Source organism: Aethalodelphis obliquidens, unplaced genomic scaffold (assembly GCF_003676395.1).
Source record: "Aethalodelphis obliquidens isolate GAN/ISIS:26980383/991018 unplaced genomic scaffold, ASM367639v1 scaffold38, whole genome shotgun sequence".
NCBI classification, from domain to species: Eukaryota; Metazoa; Chordata; class Mammalia; order Artiodactyla; family Delphinidae; genus Aethalodelphis; species Aethalodelphis obliquidens.
The window spans coordinates 16,460,140-16,480,937 of record NW_020837982.1 but is presented as its reverse complement, the minus strand read 5'-3'; the positions used below and the strand labels follow the sequence as shown (position 1 = coordinate 16,480,937).

Genomic DNA, 20,798 nt, shown 5'->3' with positions numbered 1-20,798 from the left:
CAGAGACAGAGACACAGAGAGAGAGACAGAGAGAGAGAGAGAGACAGAGAGCAAGCTGAAGCTGGAAGCCAAGGTTTCTGTGTAACCTCATCTGCGATGTGATGTCCCATCACTTGACCACATTCTATTTGTTAGAAGTGAGTCGCTAGATGCAGGGGGAGGGGGTCTCAGAGGATGTGAGTTCCAGCAGGGGGGATCCTTGGGGGCCATCTGGGAGGCTGCCTACCGAGGCCTGTGGGCCCAGTTGCGGTTGAGTCTGTTCAGCCCATGGGCTCTGCCACCCCACACTTATTCTGATAAGCCCGTGGCTGTGAGGGGCAGAGGGAAACGAGTTCCATGGTTACCCTTGCTCCTCCTGGGGGTAAGACACAGCATTCTAAAGACTTCTCAGGGGCCAGTGATTCTGAGCTTCTAAACTGGCTACACGTACACTCCACTCTCCCCTCCCATCCCACCTCCACCCCAAGGAAAGCGAACGAGCCTCAGGCAGAAGCCACACCAGCCACCCCCGCTGTGGTCTCTTCCACTCTCTGGATAAAGCTCTGCGACACGGCTACTCTCTCTGGAACTTATCTAGTTCTTGCCTTGGGTGTGAATGTTACAGCGTATTCTTGTTACCAACGTGAGCCCCGGTCACGCACCCGAGAGGGAAGTTCATACCATTAGTTCAGGATTCCTGGTCTCCTCTATAAAAGCAGATGGTTAGAGAGAGCTTACTAGTCATGAAATCCTTCCACCTGAATTAATTGGATCTGAGTAACATCCCCTGAGGCAGGGTGTTTCTCACAGAGAAACGGAAGTTCGGAAGAATCAAGTAACCTCCTCAAGATTGGACAGAAGTGAAGTTGGTATTTGTTGCTGTCTTTCTGGCTTACTTTGCTTAGTATGATAATCTCTAGGTCCATTCAATATTCCGTGAATGGACAACCATAATGGAAAAGAATATGAAAAAGAATATATATGTATAACTGGGTCACTTTTCTGTTCAGAAGAAATTAACACCACGCTGTAAATCAACTATACGCCAGTAAAATTAAAACAAACACTCCGCGTCCCCTTTAAGCTGCTCACATACCCAGTTCTCTAGATTCTTCCCAGCAGGAATCTGGCGAGACTCCTTGGCCCCGGTTTGCTCATTAAGTCATTCTAGGCCGGAACTGCGGTGGCCCGAGAAGAGAAATGGGGCTCCGCTGGGACCAGGGGTGTCGAAGCTGAGGGTCACCCAGCGGACACGCCCAGGGATGCCACAGACTTAACATGGAGCGTGTGTGCATGTGCGTGTGTGCACGTGTGTGTGTGTAGGTCATAGACCCCTCCCCGCCCCTGGGGCTCAGGGCCGTGCACCTGTCTGTGCATCTGAACACACGTGGCTGCAGGTGGACCCTGATGCCTCAGAGCTGCCGGCCTCAGGGGTCACCTGCAGAGGGTGTCCTTTCCGTCAGCAGATGGTATAAGCGGAGCTGTTGGGAGTGGGGCGGATATGGGGGATGAGTGAGACTTTGGGACAGCAGTGTGGCAGCAGCTGTGTTGGGGGCCCCCCACCCTGAGCCCATTCTGCCCCCTCCCCCTGCTTCAGCCTCTTTGCGGATGTCACAGTCCTGCGTGTTAACGAGGGTGAGAACAGTCCAACCAGTCACCCTCACATGCGCCCGGGCCCCGTGCGCTGTGCTTTACGTGACACACCTCATGACAGCGTCCTCGTGGCAGTTCCTGTCATTGACCCTATTTTACGGATGAGATCGTTGAGACCTAGGAAGTTTAGGTATCCCGTTTCGGGTCACACAGCTGAGCAGTAGCTGCCTGTCCTGCACCCTTGCTCTCAATTCTATGCTTTACTCCAAACAATGATTTCATAGGCAGCCTTGTTCCGTTAGGAACTTTGGCTAATTCTTATATGTCGCCTTCCGGAGATATTGAAATACACACACAATAAGATCACAGAAACACGAAAGCAGCAAGGAGAGAGCTGGTTTTCCTGCAAGGCTGCACGAGGGTGGGTCGGCAGGGCCAGGCCTTCACTGGGAGAGAGCGTCTGTCCACCCGGCACACGCCGTGGAGGGCCCGTTCCCGGATTGTAAAAGTATTCCATGCATCCCTCCACTGTGCCAAAGACACACATTAAAGCCCTTGTTTAACTGGATTTCTGACTCAACAAAAACTCCTTTTGTCAGTACCTCAGAATTTCCTGGCACGTTACCCACACATATTTTCTATGTGGATGGCAGTTACGGGTCGCTGTGCACTATTTGTGTATATTTGTGCCTAGAAAGATTCATTTGAAACTAGTAGCACAATGTTTCTCCCTGACTTCAAAAGACCTCTTTCTTGATCTCTGGGGAACTGATCATTGCTATTTTTCTCTTTTAACCATAGGCAACAGTTTCCTGTGTATTCAACTGTCCATTTTCCCTCAAACCATCCATGGTAGTTACATGATAGTCTATTTTGCCAGTTTGCCTTCCTCAAACTGTTTTTCCAGAAACCTTGTGAAATGAGCCACGTGAAATGAGCCACGCCAGGGACTTTCAGAAGCTTCCATGCGGGAGAAGTGGGAACCAGAGGCGATCAAAACGAGGTGAGAAAGCCCAGGGAGAGAGACCCCTATACCAAGTCACGCACAATGGGATAAATGGCTCTGGTAGATGAGGCACAGATAGGACACTTGGGAGGACAGAGGAGGGGCAGGCGTGAGCCCACCTAGGGGGCTGGTCGGCCTCCCGAAAGAAGTGTCATTGGAACAGTCCCGGAAGGAGCGACAAAGGGACTGGGGGGGGGGGGGCACACGTCTAAATGTATAATCATCCTGAGGGAAGAAAAGGCCATTTCATCCACTAAGAGCAGATGGCCGACTCCCCCGTTGCCGCGTCTGGCGGTGGTGACCTCTGGTAGGTGCACAGGGGATGGAGCATGTGTTGGACCAGGTGGGAGAGGAAATGGAGGCTCTGAGGAAAATCGGAGTAGGGCTTGAGTTGGAATTTGGTCTGTTCAGGCCCCGTGGACTTTCCGTGTTACACAGGGTTTCAGTGAGGCCTGAATCCTGGACTTGGTGGCCCCAAGCTACTGCCTTGTTGCTGTTTTCTGGGCACTTCCCATGCAGTGTCTCATTCAGGCTGCACAATAATCCTACAAGGGAGAGGGGTGTCATTCCCACTTCGCCTATGGAAAAACCTAAAGGTCCGAGAGGGGGGAAGTGGTTTGCCCAGTGAAAGGCAGTAAGTGACAGCGCTGGGACGTAAGCCGAGGCCTTTCCATGCACCATGTCCGTTCCTCATATGTATTAGGTCACGTTCCGTGTTTTGCCATCTGACCTCTCGTCGTGGCTGTTATCAAGTCAGCCAGCTCATGCTTTCCTCTGGGTCCTGTACAAGGGGAGCTGCCTGGTGTCTGGATTCCTAATAATCCTTAGAGATTCTGGGGAAATTGCTGTGGCGACTGCAGTGACATCCTTTAATCTAACGATCCAAGTGCCTGGGGACAGAGCAAATTGCCTTCTAGTTGGTTCAGAGAAAATAAACAAATGAGTAAATCATGAGATGTGTCGGTCAGGGATAGTGCTACACAGAGGATTAGAACGGGAGGCAGAGTAGTGACTGCGGGCTGTTTCAGGCTGTCCTGAAGTCGTCCCTGAAGAATTCACACTTAGCTGCGTCCTGACTCCTAGGAAGGAAGAACCGTGCGAAAATCAGGGAAAGTGCGTCCCAGGCAGGGCGAGCAGCTGGAGAAGGACCCCCCGACGTGGGAAGCTTGGTGTGTTTGAGGCGAGAAGGAGGCCCCTGTGGTCGGGGGCGGTGAAGGCTGTCAGGGTGGGCGGGGCTAGACCAAGGGGAGCTCTGTAGGTCAGGGGAAGGGATTTGCCTTGTGTCCTAAATGGGATGGGAAGCCACTGGAGTGTTGGCAGCGGGATAATCTAATCTGATTTATGTTTACAAGTGATCGCTCTGGGTCCCCTGGGGAGAAGGGCTCGCAGAGAACAAGAGTAGAAGAGAAGCAGGGAGACCAGTCAGCCAGGAGGCAGCTGTTGATGCTTGGCTAAGGATGGAGAGGTCGGGAAGTCAGGCAATGGGAGGGGGTGATGGTGGGGGCAGTGGGTAGGGGGCAGGATGATGGATCGCATGTATTCAGTGAAGCAGCAAGAGGAGTCAGGCAGCCCTGATTTTTTTTTTTTTTTTTGGCCGCACCCTGCGGCACATGGGATCTTAGTTCCCTGACCAGGGATCGAACCCGCGCCCCCTGCGTTGGAAGCGCGGAATCTTACCACTGGACCCCAGGGGAGTCCCAACCCCAATTTTTGAACTGGGCAATTCGGTGAATGGTGGTTGGTGCCTCTCTCTGAGATGGAAAAGACCAGAGAGGAACGTTTTAGGGAGTAAGGCCAAGAGTTCCTTTTTTTTTTTTTTTTTGCGGTATGCGGGCCTCTCACTGCCGCGGCCTCTCCCGTTGCGGAGCACAGGCTCCGGACGCGCAGGCTCAGCGGCCATGGCTCACGGGCCCAGCCGCTCCGCGGCACGTGGGATCTTCCCGGACCAGGGCACGAACCCACGTCCCCTGCATCGGCAGGTGGGCTCTCAACCACTGCGCCACCAGGGAAGCCCAAGAGTTCCTTTTGAGCCGTGAAAACGTTGATATCCTATTAGACACACCAATGAAGATGTAAAGACGGCAGCTAAAGTCTAGGTGTGGACTTTGGGGAGGGGGTCAGGCTGGAGTGAAGACTCGGCAGATAGATGAGATGCCAAGCCACAGAACCGATGGACGTCACCTTGGCACCTGAATTTGGGGTGAAAGAAGGAAGGAGGAGTTGAGTTTCTTCTTTGAGCATCGGGAAGGATGCTGATGCCATTGACAGAAACAGCGTGTGGAGACAGACGAGGCGTCTGTGGACCTGTGGGGTGGTAACCGCTACTGACTTTGGTCTTGAACAAGTTTGAATTTGATGGAAATACAAGTGCTTAGAGGAGGTTGTTTAATAAGCAGTTAGAAACAAGGGACTAGTCTCAGGGAAGAGATGGGTCCCAGGAGCATGTTTTGGTTCATTGTCAAGGTCCCCGTGGAATTGAGGTTACAGAGTGATAAGGCTCAGGTGGAAAGATTAATTTTGACCAAATTCAAAAGAAAATGAATCATCATTCAGGATGCCAACATCTTAAATTTATAATGGGACCTGTACCTATGAGTTACTGGGTTATTGGTTTTTAGAAGATTGCTGAGAGCACAAGAGCAAAAGGGGACCCCTTTAATCAACTCAGATAGCCAACGAGCCCGCCTTGTGTTTGGTCACTTCTCAGAGAACCAGCCCTGCCCTTCCCAAGTCCCTGCTCCCCCGCACAGCGTGGAGGAAACGTGCAAACTGTGGAAGGATCTGTCCCACATGTCCTTGCTTTCTTAGTAGAAAATATAGGACAAAATTCGACAACTTCGTGATGGCTCAGGGACCTCACTGAGGACCTCTGTGCTTTTTACTGGCTGTGGTCGTGCTGGGACAGCCTCGTCACGGCAGGGGGCTGGGGCGGGGAGTTGAGGCTGGTGGCCCTTCACTAAGTGCCCTGCGCTCCTTGTGCTTTTATAGGAACTTGGTTTCCTTTTCGAAGTTCTTTCATTCCCTTCCCGGTCGCACGGTGTCTGGACCATCGGCTGGAGTGTTTCATCCCTCCTGGTTGGGAGAGGGTTGTGGTATGGCCTTCGCTTGGCTCCTATGCCTGGAGCCCTAGAGACCCACCCCTTGAAAGTTTAGAGAGTATTTTTCATTGATCGCATTGCTGTTTCCCTGCTAGCACATCCAGTCTTAACAAAGCATCACACAGCACAGGAACTCCATATTTTGTAATAACATATGTGTGTGTGTGTGTGTCTGTGTGTGTATATATATGTGTGTGTACATACACACATATATGAACATACACACACATGCATATACACGCATACATATACACGTGTATGTATGCATACACGTGTATACATATTCACACACATGTACATACACATACATATATACACATACATATATATCCTGTTATATATATAAAACTGTTATATTCAGTGGTATGTATATATACATATATATAAACCGGAATCACTTTGTTGTATACCTGAAACTAGCACAACACTGTGAATCAACTATACTTCAATTAAAGGAAAACCCTAAATATCTGTGCAAAAATAAAAAAACCCCAAAATAAAGCCTCACAGAGCATAGCGTGCTTCTCGGGCGATTCCCCCGTGCACAGCTGGTCTTGGCCTCAGGGAGCTGATTCTTTCTAACTTCCTCCCTGACCTTCTATGACGGTGGCATCTGGGGCTTTAGCTGTGGTCCTCCTGCCTGAAGTCGGCTTCACTTTGCCAGTCGCGCACAGACTCTGTTTTAGCTTCTGGCCTCATCAGTGTGGAATGTGCTGCGGTAAACGATGGGCCTTGGAGCTGGTAGGAACCCTAGAGACCGTGGTGGCAAATATCCTGCTGCTCAGGGAGGATAGGGGATCAGGGAGGACACTACCCACCTCCCAGGACTGAGAGGGGAGGGGCTTTGGTGGTACCGAGAACTTTGGGGGACCAGAAACCTTCAGTGGCCAACATTTTCTGAGCACCTTCCAATGCACAGGTTTATAAAAGCAGAAGGGCACCAAGGAGCTCTTCATCTTTCAGAGTCACTGCTCATCACTCATAGTGGCTGAAGTTAAAAACACGAACGGAGGAATGATTAATAATATGATTAATAATGGTGCATTCATTTGATGGATGACTAAGCAGAGGAATCTCTAAGACCACAAAGGTAGATAGTTTAACGTTAGAGCAAAAATGATGGATTCAAAGACGAAAGTACGTTTTGTGCCCATACCATGTTAGAACTAGGTGAGAGCACATAGGTCAGAGTCGTGTGATGGTAATGGGACTGTGAGATTAAAACATAGCATTTCCAAACTTTCTCTAACGCTGATTTATAATTCCCGTTATGGGAAGACATACAAATAGGGACTTCCTTAGCGGGCCAGTGATTAGGACTTTGTGCTTCCACTGCAGGGGCCTGGGTTCGATCCCTGGTTGGGGAGCTAAGATCCCGGAAACCTCTAGGCCAAAAAAAAAAAAAAAGAAAAGAAAAGAAAAAGAAATACAGCAAAATGCAGCTGACCGTCATTGACACGACATAGGCCTTGAGTTGCTTTTCTGGGAAAGGGGATGATTTGCTCTATTTCCTGCTCACAATCTGCCCGTGAACGTGGGGCTGGTGACGTGGGAAGGGGTGTGGGACTCCAGTTACTGAACAGGGTCGTCTCCGCCCAGCTTTGATTTCAGCCTCCTTCACTCCATCTTCCAACTTTAACGGTGCCGAGTATCCATCTACGCGGCTTTTCCTCCTCTGCTTCATCCCCAAACGTCGCATCTTCCTTTTGTTTCATCTCCATCTTGTAAGCTGTTTTAGGACTGAAATGATTGCTGAGTATGAATGAAGAGATTCAGGACAAGGTACAGCCAAAGGCAAACCCTTAATTTTCACAAGGGTGGTTTATCTAGATTGTGGTTCAGCTGCGGACAACTCACCCCAGACAGCTGGGAGTTTGATTTCATTGCAATTTGTGTTTACGGGTGACCCAAGAGTTGGGTGCGAAGTGTGATGCCTGGATTGTCTCTCATCCTGGCATGAACTGGGATAAAGCCTGACACTGAGGCCACGCTGTCAATGTGTTGATGGGATAATTGAACCCTGCAGAAGGCAGCCACTTTGGTACTTGGCTTCTAGGCAGTCTCAAATGAAAGTCACTTCTCTTTTTTTTTAAACAAGATAAAGGATTTTAATATGTTTAAAGCAAAGTTTAAGAAAATAATCAGGTGGAACGAGGCCTTATGAAAAATTCCCCAATTAAGTAAAATAAGTACAGGTAAACAGGCAGAAAAATCAAATTAATACAAGGATAAAAAAATAAAATTTTGCTCCTAATTATTGCCTACAATATTGTTTTGTAAAAGAAAGCATTGTTTCTATGATTTGCTTGAGATTTCTTTTATTTTTTTCTTAAAGATATTTTAAATGTAGGTAATATATACCATGTTAAAAATTCACACTTTTCATTAAGGGATAAAATGAAATTTGAATTCCCTCCTTCGCTCTCTGGTCCCCTGGTCCCTGACCTGAAGGTAACCAATGTTAGCAGTTAGCAAGTCACCTTCTTCAAAGCAAACACTGGCCTGGGTTGCTAGTGCTTTGAGCATCGTAAAAGGGGGTGGCCGGGCCCGCTGATTGTGGCCAGCCCTGGGAGATGCCTGTCTGTTTCCCTCATTGTTCCAGAGAAGCAGAACTTCCTCTTTCTGACTGATTACACATTGTGAAGCCACACATTTTCATGGTCCCTTTACTCCTGAGCCAGCTGTCAGGCAGAGACAGGGTCTCCGAGCACAAACTGCTTGAAGCCTTTCATGTCTGGTTTCCTGAGTATGAAAAGGCAGGGCTGGTTCTTGCTGCCTGGTTTTTCATCTCTTTCCTAGCGGTCTAGCCTATCAGTGTACCCGGCTGCCCCAAAACGGCCACGGAAGGAAAAGGCTGAAAAGCTCTCCTCTGATCGGGCCTGTTGGGCTTGTTTGGGAAATTACATTAAAAAATTCGAAACTTGATCTCTAGACACTTACGGCCATGGGTGCTTTTAGCCTAACGGGCCTTTGTATTACATCTTAAAGTGGGAATTTTAATATTTATAACTGAACATTCCTCAGATAAATATAAAATTCAGATGCGTAGTTTTACCCAGTGCCCAATGCTTCTTCCTGTAACGCGTTTGTCAAGTGTTTATTCAGTCAACTCAGCATCGCGGTTCCTATGCAGAATCCATGCTGCTTGGAAACAGGCTGTGTGATCCTCACACAGAGAAGAGGAATGTGGGCTCCGAGCAGAGACGCAGTGCACTCAGAATCTGAGACCCTCGAGGCCTGCCGTCCACCACCCCGGGTCCTTCAAGACTCAGCACAATCATCTCCTCTCCTTGAACCTGTTTCTTGCCATCCCTCCCCACCCAGGCTGAGTTAGGAAGCTTGTGATCTGTCTCCTCACTGGGCAGGGAGCCCCTTGAACCAAGGCTCGGTCTCATTCTGCTTTGGGCCTGGTACGTGCAGGCACCGGACACCCATCTGCAGAGTGGCCGAGGGGACTTGTTCTGGTCTCTACAGGGATTTCTCCGCTTTTGTTTCTGATGACTCAGATGGCATGGATTAGTCTTGTTTGATCTGTTATCAGCGTGGGAAACGAACGTGCCTTGTGGACCCTTGACACTGAGAAGGGTAGACCCCCCAAGGCAAGAGGTGAGCATGGCGCGTCCACAGCGGGTTCTGGGTGAGCGCGGGATCCGCACCTCTTAGAAGTGCGGTGTTTGGAGCTCGGCGTACATTTGCAGAGTGCCTGCGTGCCTGAGTGAACTGATGTTGCGTGGCCGTGGGTACTTGAACTCTGTTTCCACTTTTGTGTCCCTCAAAGTCCGTGCATAATCACTAGAGAATGTGGAGGGTACAGAAGGGTTCTCAAGAAGCGGCGTGTTCCCTCCCTCCCGCCGCAATGGTGAATCGGTGATGCCAGGTCTGTGTTAGAAGACCGTCCCATCTCATGAGACTCCCATCTCTCCCCCCACCCCTGGTGTGCTTGGAGATCGTTGCCCCCCCCAGAAAGAGGCGTGGTCTGTATCAGCTACCAAAGCTGCCCGTCATGTGCAACTTGGCTTTTTAACAGAGCTCAGTGATGGGCTTGTCCCTCCTCTCCCTGGAGTGTGTGTGTTTGCAGAAGAGAAGGTGGCCAGCACGTTGTCCCGTAGTGAGGGGTGAGGGGACACCAACTTGCCTCTCCCCATCCCGCTCCCCTCTGCGTGAACAGCTCTGGAATTCTCAGGGCTCCCTAGCATCAAATCAGGGTCTCGTGGAGGCCCCCCTGGAGCCCATCAGTTCCATGGTCTCGGGGGGACGGGACAGGGTGAAGAGGTGGAGAGAGCCGTGATGGGGGTGGTGCTCACGGGAGGTCCGTGGGGGGCACTGGGCTTCCCCAGGTCTGAAGTGCGGGGAGGGGGTCAAAGCGTACACTCGGCCTGTAAGATGGGAGCGCTGCTCGGATGAAGATCAGTGCAGACACCCCACGTGGCGCCAAGTTGATTCATGCCCAGCTCTTAGAGATGAGCCTCCAGGCACTTCTGGCCTAAGTGGAAGCTTCCTCTTCACCCCAAATAACTGAGTAGTAGCCAGAGGGCAGATAAGGAAAGAGCGGGCAGGGGAGGAAACGGGAAGTTGAGGAGGGTAACACACAGAGGTGAAAAGAAACTCTGCATCAGCTTCCTGTCGGGGAAAATGTGGTTCTCCCTCGGGGAACAGACAAGCTCCCCGGATGGTTCAGGGAGAAAAGTGAGAGGAGACGCAAGGAACGCAAGATGCCTGCAGGTTAGAGCAGAGCAGAGAGGACAGAGGGAAGCGGGTCTGGTTTCCGGGGAGTGCTGGGCCCTCGCATTGGCTTGGCGCTTCTGGGTATGGGCACTTTTGTGAGGCCAACCTTCTGAGGCTGGTTCTGGAGGAAGTGAGTCATTGAAGACCCAGCTATACCCTGAGCAAGTTTGTCCCTCTGTCCACTTATGGCAGAACCTCCTCTGATGCTCGAGGTTCCAAAACAAGGGCTGGCGAGGACATTGTTTCAGAGTTCTCCCAGCCGTTTCCCTGGTTTACTAGTTCCCTGAGATGCCCTTCCCAGTGAGTGAATGAATGAATGATTCCCTGGTCATATGAGGTTAGGGGATGCTGCATCCCAGTTTCCCTCTGGAGAGTTACAGAACAAGTCAGCCTATCACAGGCTCTGAAATGCCTGCACTAAAGGAATTTAACACGTCCTCTTTCAGGCCAGCTGGACTGCGGACAGGCTTGCTGTATTTCTATTGCAAAACCACACAGACTACGTGTATGGGGCCCCCTGGATTAAAAAGTATATGCAGCCCTTAGAGGGTGGTCTTTGCCATGGACTTTTCCCCTCCTTTAAGTAACACCTCTTAACATCTTGAGAGATTCCTGCATTCTCTGGGGGCACAGCTCAGGAGACACTGGAGCCAGATACTGTCTTGCCCATCAGGGGTGTACAAACAGCACTACTTACACAGCATTTGTGGGGCAAACAGTCTGAGTGGGGTGGACTCGTGCCCACTCATCCAATCGGTCCTGCCTGGAACCCACAAAATCCTTTTGCAGGATGGTTTTCCGAGATAAGGATGCAGCTTGTGGCCACAGATAGAGCGTGAATTAGCTCTGCACCAAAGCACCATCCTCAGCCCCAGTGTTCTTAGCTCAGCGCTTTCTTCGGTCTTAGTGGTTCCCGTATTGGCAGGTGGTGGTGGGAATGCTCCAGGGTCCTTTAAAATGGTTAAAGGCCACTGATATGCAGTCCTGAACATACATAACAAAGAATCCTTGAATATACGTCGGAATTGAATGTGTAAATTCTTAAATCTGTGTCTTAGAACTTAAAAAAGACTGAAGTGACCTCCTGGACCTGTTTCCTATCTCTGAAGTAGTTAAAACCCTATAAACCTTCAGTGTTTTTGGGGGGTTTAGATTCTACGATAGCGGTTCCCAAACCTTGCTGCATGTTAGAATCCAGCTTTTAATTCCGCTGCCTGTGTTGTATCCTATTCCAATTAGATCACAATGTGGTGGGGTGGGGGCAGGGAAGAGCCAGGTATTTGAATTTTTTAAAGATCCCCAGTAATCCTAACATGCAGCGAAACTGGGGGCACTGACGTAGAAGCACTTTATTTTTATTATAACATTTTATTATAACGACCACGCCTCTGTGAGAGAAGCAGGACAGGAGCTCGTCCTCATCTCGTAAGTGAGATGACAAAGGTCGTACGGGGTGAAGAGACACGATCCAGGTCACAGATCAGGTTCCAGACAAGTGTCATTCCTTACTTGGGCCAAACCCGGCCAATCAGACTAGATTCTGGGGATGTTGGGATATGAGACCGGGGGGTGGATGGGAGGAACTGGGCTTGAAAACCCAGAGGATTGAACACGGGCCTTCGTGCCTGAAGGAGAAACAAGAAAACCCCTTCAGTGTCATGCCTCCTGCCCTAGCAATGCTGCCTCTGTCTGGGGACCACTGGTCTGCGTTTCATTTCTAGGGACACAGAATGGACCCTGCGTGCCAGAGTTGGAGGAAATTATCAGAGCCCACAGCTTGTCTTCAGACTTAATGTCGACTATTTCTCTCCTTTGATTTTCTTTTTTTTTTATAAAGTTATTTATTTTACGTATTTACTTTTGGCTGCGTTGGGTCTTTGTCACTGCGTGCGGGCTTTCTGTAGTTGCGGTGAGCAGGGGCTACTCTTCGTTGCGGTGTGCGGGCTTCTCACTGTGGTAGCTTCTCTTGTTGTGGAGCACAGGATCTAGGCGCACGGGCTTCAGTAGTTGTGGCTTGCGGGCTCTAGAGCGCAGGCTCAGTGGTTGTGGTGCACGGGCTTAGTGGCTCCGCGGCATGTGGGATCTTCCTGGACCAGGGCTTGAACCCATGTCCCCTGCATTGGCAGGCAGGTTCTTAACCACTGCGCCACCAGGGAAGTCCCTTTCCTTTGATTTTTAAACAAGTCCTCCCCGTGAGTTTTGAGGCTGTCTCGGACATTCCCACCCTTGATTGTACAGTATCCTAGTCTCTGCATCAGCAGGCGTGAGAACACCTACCAGTCTGTGGAATTGTCCTATCAGCCATGGAGGCTGTTATGGGAGCAGCGGGATGGGGCAAGGGGCTCTGAGGGGGATGCTGTTGAAACGAACGATTCACTAGTAACTGGGCTTCTCTGAAGCTTCAGGGCTCATAAACTAGAGGCTTAGAAGCAGGGATGAATGATCCCACATCCCCCAAATATCACCGGTTCAGAGCATTTTTCCACCGTCTGACATGATTGATTAATCCTATTGTATGTATGGGGAGAAGTACTCACATTTCTTACTTAAAAAAAAAAAATACACTTATTTTTATTGTATAATTCAATGTGTTTTTTGTTTGTTAGTTTGTTTTTGTTTTGTTTTGTTTTTGTCGCACCGCATGACTTGTGGGATCTCAGTTCTCTGACCAGGGATTGAACCCGGGCCACGGCAGTGAAAGTGCCGAGTCCTAACCACTAGGCCGCCAGGGGACTCCTGGTGCTCACGTTTCTAATAGCCCTACAAACGTGGAGGATAAGCCAGGAATTCCTTTGGTTAGAGGTGGGTAAGCAAGGACGGTGACCCCTTGGATGACATACTCTGTGTTGCTGGGGACTTGGAATGGATGGCCTGACATTCTAGGTCTTAGAAGGAGACACAAGGTGCTTCAACTTCCATTTTATCATCATTATTATTACATGAAACTCTCTCTAGCTTAGAGGACTATTTGAGCATTATTTCTTCCCTAGCTTCAGAAAAATGATATTGTGAATTCTCCTAAAAACGTATTGTCATGAAAGATTGCCACTAACACTTAGCAGTAAGGAATCCATGAGGCCTGGATCTGACTAGGTTTGACAAAAACTCGCTTTTTTTTTTTTTTTTTAAGAGTTTGAATGAATCTTTAGGATGCTATGCTTCGTGAGGTATATTATAATAAAACACTGACCTTGGGAGTGTTACTTATAAATGCAGTGGCGTTGAAGGTGACCCCCGTCAAGAGCTCGCTCCCTTGCCTTCCACAGTGGTTCCTCGATGAGGAGGGAAAAGGGGTGGAAAGTCTGGCAGTCGCTCACCTGAGGGCCGCGTTTCCCACCTGCACAAGCCGGTCCTCGTGTATGTTGCAGCCAAAAGAAAGATTTAGAGCTTACTCAGCCTCAACCAGGGCCACTCACAGGAGGTGCTCAAACCAGCAGCGGCGCCCGGGAGTGACTTAGAAATGCAAGTTCTCCAGTCCCCAGAGCAGCTCTGCGGAGTCTGCATCCTTGGGGCGGGACCCCGCCGCCGTGTTTTCCCAGGCTCTCCCGGGGTTTAGTGCTCACAGAGGTGGAGTGGCGTGGCCCTGGACCGATGGTTCTCAAAGTGGGGTCACAGCTCCCCACCTCACCCGTGACCTTGTTAGAAGCCACCCGATCTCTTAGTCCTTGGACGTTGGCAGGAGGCAGTGGACACATTCCCTGGGACTTTCCAATGTTCGCGGATGAACCTGTAAAGTAATCCATTCTCCGATAAGCACAGAGTCTTAACTGCTGGACTGCCAGGAACGTCCATGTCTCCTAACTTTGGATTTCATTTTATTCCCACTGAATACGGGGGATGGAAGGGCTATCATGCATGATGGGGGGGAAATCCAACATGTAGTTCCGATACCCTCCGACCCTTAAAGAATGGAATCATTGGCCGCGAGTGCCTCTAAATTGCCCGTATTTCTCGTTGCCGGTAGAACTGACAGAAAACATCGGGCTTCCTGTGAATCTGCTTGAGAAACATGACCTGTGGCCCGCCTATGTCACGTACACATCCCCGCTGGTGAAAAGACTGATTGAGAAAAGCAAAGCCAGAGACGTGGAACGCTTGCAAACGGCCGAGGAGAGCCGGCCGACATGCAGGCAGAGAAAGCCTCCCAGCGTCATCCAGCTGGAAAGGAGAAAGTCCTTCACGTCCTTAGGCAACATGATGTTCAAGGACGTGGGGTCAGAGACCATGCTCTCGGCGTGGGGCTCTTTCTCCATGTCGGACACGGGTCCCCCCGTGGTTCCAGAGCGCACCCACTTCCACGCGGATGCTAGGGCAAGTCCCACCGCCGACTACAACAAGATCATCTTCTCCCGGAAGCCGAGGATGAGGGTGCTTCCGTACCGCTCACTGCTGGCCGGCGAGGAGAAACACCCCGACATTTAACAGGGAGTCCCTGCAGCCGCCCCCAAGCTTGTACAGCAGTTAAGGGCCATTTGCCACATATTTCGTGACGGCCTTTGCGTTGGAACTTGCCCCTGCTCGGGCAGAGGTCGGCTGAGATCAACCAGATGGAATGTGGGCCACGGAGGGGGTGAGGGCACCCTGTCTGGCAGTGCAGTCATGTGCGGGTGGGAAGCCCCCGGGCTCTAGATCCTGCCAGAGATGCTTAGAACCCAGCTGGGGGTGAATCAGTCCTGGTCCAGGCAGGAGACAGCAATCACACCAGAGATCCTTTGATAGAAAGAATTTCTAGCCAGGTAGCTGCAAAGGCAGGAAGGGGGCACAGAGATGTGGATGGAGGGGGCGCCTGCAGGAAGCAGGCTGGGGGGACAAAGAGAAGGCGTTAAGAGTTAGACACTCGGAGAAGGGGCAGGTGGGCTGCATCTCAGCTCCCAGACGCTGGTGTCCTGAGCTCGCAGGAGACCCCTTTGGGGGTGGCAGCCCCGCCTCTGAGGAGGGGGAGCTGTTTGGCTGACGGACGCCCCGAAGTTGGCTCTGAGAGTGTTCGGAAAACCAAAATTGGACTCAAATATTTGTTTCTGGAAGGAGTTGACACCGTCCGAGTGAACGAGAATTGCTGGGGGAAACAGAAAGGGACAGGAAGCCGACAGAGGTAAACAGGAAACAAATCAGGAGCGAGTTCCTTCTTCTTCCTTCAGCCTCCGGACTCCCTCTGGCTCTTTTGATGGGCAGAGCCTCACCGGGAGGGGAGCAGAAATGTGATTTGCAGGATCCCAAGTCCTGCATCTCAAAGCAGAGTGCAAAAGGATGGGCTTGGAGCCAAGGGAAGATGAGCTCACTACCTGCCCGGTGGGGTTCTGGGCGATCCCACCTTGCTGCCCGCCTTGGCACCTGGTATTGGGATGTTTGCTCCTTGGAGGGTTTACAAAGTGGCAGTGGAGACCCGGGCGTCCCCTGCTGAGAAATGGAGGATTTTTCTCCCCTGTAGTTCTTTAAGTCTTGTGGAGCTCAGTTGGCTGGGGGAGGGGTTCCCGGCTGGACCCCAGCTATGCTTTGTCAGATGCAGCTGGCATTGGTCCACCCATGCTCTGAGCTGTTCCCACGTGGCCTCAAAGCAAACGATGCTGTACTCAGTCTGGACGCAGAAGACTCTGCCTGTAGACACAAAGAGACTCGAGTTATGACAGGCAGACCACACGGTCTCAGGCTTGGGGCTTGCCTGCTGAGCATGGCCTCATTGGTAGCATCTCTCTTCTTTGCCCTCACCTGAGTTTCTCTGCTTATATTTGTGAAGCAGTTAATACTCACCCTGTTTCCCTCACGGAGACATAGAAGATGCAATGTGCTAGTTGCTGGAAGAGGCTGAATTTTTGCAAAAAGAATAGGTGATTCCCAGTGAATCTGAATGACTGTATTTGGGTCCACGGAACATTTATAGACATGGAGGCTGGTGATAAATTCCCAACGAGAATTCTTCTCTCTTCTCTCCTTTTATGGGGGTTTATAGCCAGAGTATGTTTGGGAAGCTATGGATTATAGATCCTCATTGTGTTAGTGTTCGCATAGTTTTTTGGGTGTTTTGTTGTTTCTGTTTTTTTAAATCTCTAGGTGTTTGGCAGTTGTTACACGCATATACTCTCTAAGTTAAAATGGTTGTTTTATAGACAGTATTGTTTAGATTAGTTTAATTCTCAGCCTGTTACAACCACACAAGCAGGAACCAAGGACATACGCACTCTATGCTGTGATGAAAATGGCTTGTGTCTGTGACTGTGGTCCAGACGCATTGTCTCCTGAGGCCGTTTTTGAGAGAGAAACAGTCTAATTCCTTGGAAAGGAGGGAGTCCCTTCAAGGCCAAGCTGGGTTCGCAGGTCCCTGGGGGGGTGACTGTGTAAACAAGGCTGCAGTGCTGGTGGGTGCGGGCCGGGTGCTTGGCGGTGGCCTGGGAGCCCTCCACTTGGCAAGGGAGGCGGGGGGCGGGGCGGGAGGAAGGCCTCAACCCAGGGGCCTGGGGGAGCCATGCACTTGATAGACAGCAAATCCTCCTCTTCCTTTCGTGGGCCGGAGGACCTTGCTGTAGGAGGCGCGACTGCCCCACAGTCCCCTTAATCTTTTCTTAGGACATGGATAAAAGCTGGGTACCCCGAGGTAGGGATTTTGACCCCTGGGATTTGGTGGGCGTCCTGGGAGGTGGAGGAGAAGTCACACGTAGCCCAGGGACCCCAAGCAGGGACTGGCTCCGTGTCCCTGGAGACGGAGACCCGCAGCAGGGTCCCAGCCCCGTAGCCTCGCTCCGCGTGTCGGCAGAGGTGGTAAAAAAGATCGTAGAAGTGCTTTGTGAGATGTGGGCTGGCCAGGGTGCCCGTCAGGACCGAGCGTCTCTTTTCAGCTTTAGCTGAGTCATTCGTTCCTAGAAGCTTCTTGGAAGCCCCTCCTTTCTGGAGTGACGGGCAGGGGCGGCAGGTTATCGAGGCCACAGATAAGACAGGATGCGAGCCGGAGGGGGGAAGTAAACAGGGGCCTGGGGTTTACTGTGAGCTGATGTCGTCAGAGCCCGGACTGAAGCTCAGACCTGGGTTTGTGTTTGTCAAATAATCAGGAAACCCTCCCTCTTCCTCCTTCACTAACCCCTCCCCACCCGCATCTCTTCCCAGGGACCCAGCGCCTCAGCCAGCTACCTGGGCACTTGAAAATCACACTGCAGTGCCCTAAACCAGCGGGGCGGGGCTGGGCCGTGTGCATGAGGGATCCTCTGGGGCAGTAGGGGTGGGGGTGAGGGCGGGCAGGGCCGGCAGGGGATGCGGGAACACCCCAGCTTTAGGTGGAGCCCGCTGGCACCCCATATTCTGTGCCTTGGTCCTGACCATGATCCGATGTCCATATGGGACAGGGCGGGATAAACAGTGTCATGAAAATGACCCTGGGCTTAATGCCAAGACCCCCATCTCTTCTCCCAGGCTCTCTATTCCAGGGCAAATAAAAATTCCCACTCGACCTGAGGCCTTTCTAGGAAGCTGCTACTGCTGGGGGCCGGGCAGAGCTCGTGGTACCAATCCACTTCCTCTTCGGGTCTAAGTGTTCAGCCACCCAGGACCCTCCAATGCTTTTGGTAGACAAGGCAGGTGAGAAGCACAACGCTTCCAGCAAGTCAGCATGGTTTCTGCGGACCGCCAGTCAGGAGGGGTTTGTGGAGAGAGGAGTTGGTTCCAGAGAAAGTGGCGGCTGGAAGGAAGCTCGCCCCGAGGGCCACATGTGCGCCAGCACCTGTGCACACACTTCTGTGTGTTGCAGCGCGTCTACATCCATTCACTGTCCAGGGGCTTCTGTATGCTTTCCTAGCTGACCCTGAAGGAGGTGAGCCCCTCTGGGACTGGAACCCAGGCCCTCAAGCCCAAGTCTAGGCTGCCTCCCCTGTACCCGGGTCCCCTCCCCCTTCTCCCCCTCTTTCCCCTCCTCCTCTGTTTCATCACCGGCAGTCCTGCTGGCGCGTCCTCAAGAGGGCAGGTGTGTCCTGCCTGTGGCTGCTGACCCATCTGTCAGGCAGTGGCTTCACTAGAAGCCCGTTGTGTGTGACCCGTGAACCAGAGCTAACTCACCGTCTGCCGCTGGACCAGCAGAACTAGGAAGGAGGGTCTGGAAGGGCCGTGAGATCTGGACAAGGTCAGCCCTGCTCACGGTCATCTTCCCAGAGCTCGGCCCACAGCCTGGCACACGGTTGGGGCTCAATTACTTACAACACCAGGTCCTGACACCCGAAACAGAATGCATGGCGAAGCAGTGGTTTCTTTTGTAATATCCAGAGGCTGGAGAAACCACTTGGCCGGGTTGTGTAGAAAGTTTGAGGCAAGCGGCAGGCACCTTTGCTGTAAGGTTCCTTCTGGTCCTGACAGTGTGATTCGAACAAAGGACCCAGCTGGCACCTTGGACGTGCCCTTCCTTGTAGGACATGGGAGGGATAGAGTAGCAGGACACACAGTCTCCTAAAATTTAACATCTAGTTATTCTGTCCTTTTAAATGACCAATCCATGCCTGTCTGATGGAATTCCAAGTTAATTATACATATTTCCTCCGGGCTTTATCAGAAGGGACAAAATTTCATAGACCTAACAGTTTCTTGGGTGCCGATCGAGGGCACCCGACAGATATGCACTGGGTGCTGGCTTGTGCCAGGTACCCTGCTGGGGGCCCAGCCGTGAGCAGGGCAGACACTCAGGCTTCCGTCTGGTGGTGCAGACACCGGACAATCACTTCATGCCATCGCGGTTGCGAGGGGTGTTACAGAGAAGCACAGGATTCTGTGAGGGCGTTCTTGCCTTGAGCTCCTCATGTGCCCTCCCCAGGCTCATGAGGAAGGGATTAGAGAAGGAAGCAGGATTCGGATCAGGACAGCTGCTCATGAAAAGGGGTGAGGTCATGGCGCAAGTTTGGCCAAACTGAAGCGTAGTGGCCTGCTGAAGGTTTTGAACTTTGCAAAGCTGCCTTCAGTGTATGCTGGCCTGGCTCTCTTGTTTGTTTCTGTAGCACCATGGAGCTGTCCCCTGGCTGGGCCGAGGTTCAGGGCATGGCCTGTCCCTCCCGGCCCCACGAAGCAACACAGAGGCGGCGCCCACATCTGCACGCTGCTCACCCCAGGCCACTCACTTCCTGCCTTTTTGGCTGGAGGGCTGGCGAGGCAGCTTCAAGGCAGGCCTCTAGCCCCTGTGTTTCCCTGACCAGACCCCGGGCGGGGACCAGGCCCAAGCCCTCAGCATCTGGCCTCTGGCCCACTGAGCCTCACCTCAACTTCCCCAGGTCTCGGAGCAAAGAGACCAGTTCTGGCCTTCCGTGCTTTCTACCAGCATTTCCGGGTTTGTGGAGGTCCCTCTGTAGACCGGGGCAAGGCGTGCGCTTCAACCCCGGGGAAGGCAGGGTCCCTGCTCTACGCCCTTCCTCTTTCTGCCCTCGTCTGCAGAGCCTCTCCCTCCTTTTCTTTCCCCCCTCCTTCCTTTCCATTTGAATTTCATTGTTATTTATTTTTTTTGCCATTGCAAAATTAAATGACGCTTGTTTTAAGTGGCTCCGGCTCCCTGCGGTAGAAGGGAGCCGAGATGGCCCAGGCTCCACAAACTTTAGGAGAAGCAGGTCCCTTTAATGCCGGGATCGTGGGTCTCAGCCTCCCTCCTGAGGCCCACGGGGAGCGCCCAGACGCTCTCTGGGAAGCTCTGAGGAATGCTTGCGTAGCTCACGAAACCGCCCCCTCAGGGCCCCTGTCACCCTGGCCATTGTCTCACTCCAGAGCAGTTGCCCCAGGGTCCCAGGTCACTGCTGTCCCACTTCTCCCCAGCCCAGCCATCGGGTCCCCCTGTGGTTTCTCAAAGCACGGCTCTCCCAGGTTGTCGCATCAGCAAGTCTACCCTGAAGGCCTGGGCGTGGCAGAAGCACAACAGAGTAAATTACAATTCTATTGGAAGTGTCTCTTTTGGGAGGCCCACAGCCTAAATCTGAATGCTGTTCCCTGGTGAGGGCCAGCTCCACCTCCAATATGCATCTCAACTCATGCCCGTTAACTCAGAATCCAGGGCCAGTTCCCCCTTAATCCTGGAGCCACTGGAGCCACCTCCACCTTCCTTTCCCGGGTCAATAACCTCCCTCTTGGTCACAGAATTGCCACTGGGATACCAAGTGGCCCATTTCTAAGAGGTGGTTTAGTTCTCCTGGCCTGGAGAAGACAATCACAATATTCAAGAGAACACAGTGCAGTTGGGGCTTCAGAACAGTTAGCAGAGGGCTTTGTCTAGTCCTCTCGGGATCCTGCTGGCAGAATGTGGGGAAGTTATGCCTTCTGATGTCCAAGGGTGGGAAGCTCCTGGCACGATACACACAACAGCACCACCACCATCTCCATCAGCAGTTCCATCACCACCACCATCACCACCACCACCACCACCATCACCACCACCACCATCACCACCACCA

The 20,798-nt window shown here is 51.8% G+C and overlaps 1 protein-coding gene across 1 annotated transcript; it reads left to right on the top strand.

Moving 5' to 3' along the window:
• The first annotated feature begins 10,388 nt into the window (after window positions 1-10,388).
• CDRT4 (CMT1A duplicated region transcript 4) lies at window positions 10,389-16,793 on the top strand. Its single transcript, XM_027130932.1, has 2 exons — window positions 10,389-10,398; window positions 14,366-16,793. Exons 1-2 carry the CDS (start codon window positions 10,389-10,391, stop codon window positions 14,821-14,823), a joined length of 468 nt encoding a protein of 155 aa, XP_026986733.1. The 3' UTR covers window positions 14,824-16,793.
• Window positions 16,794-20,798: the final 4,005 nt, after the last annotated feature.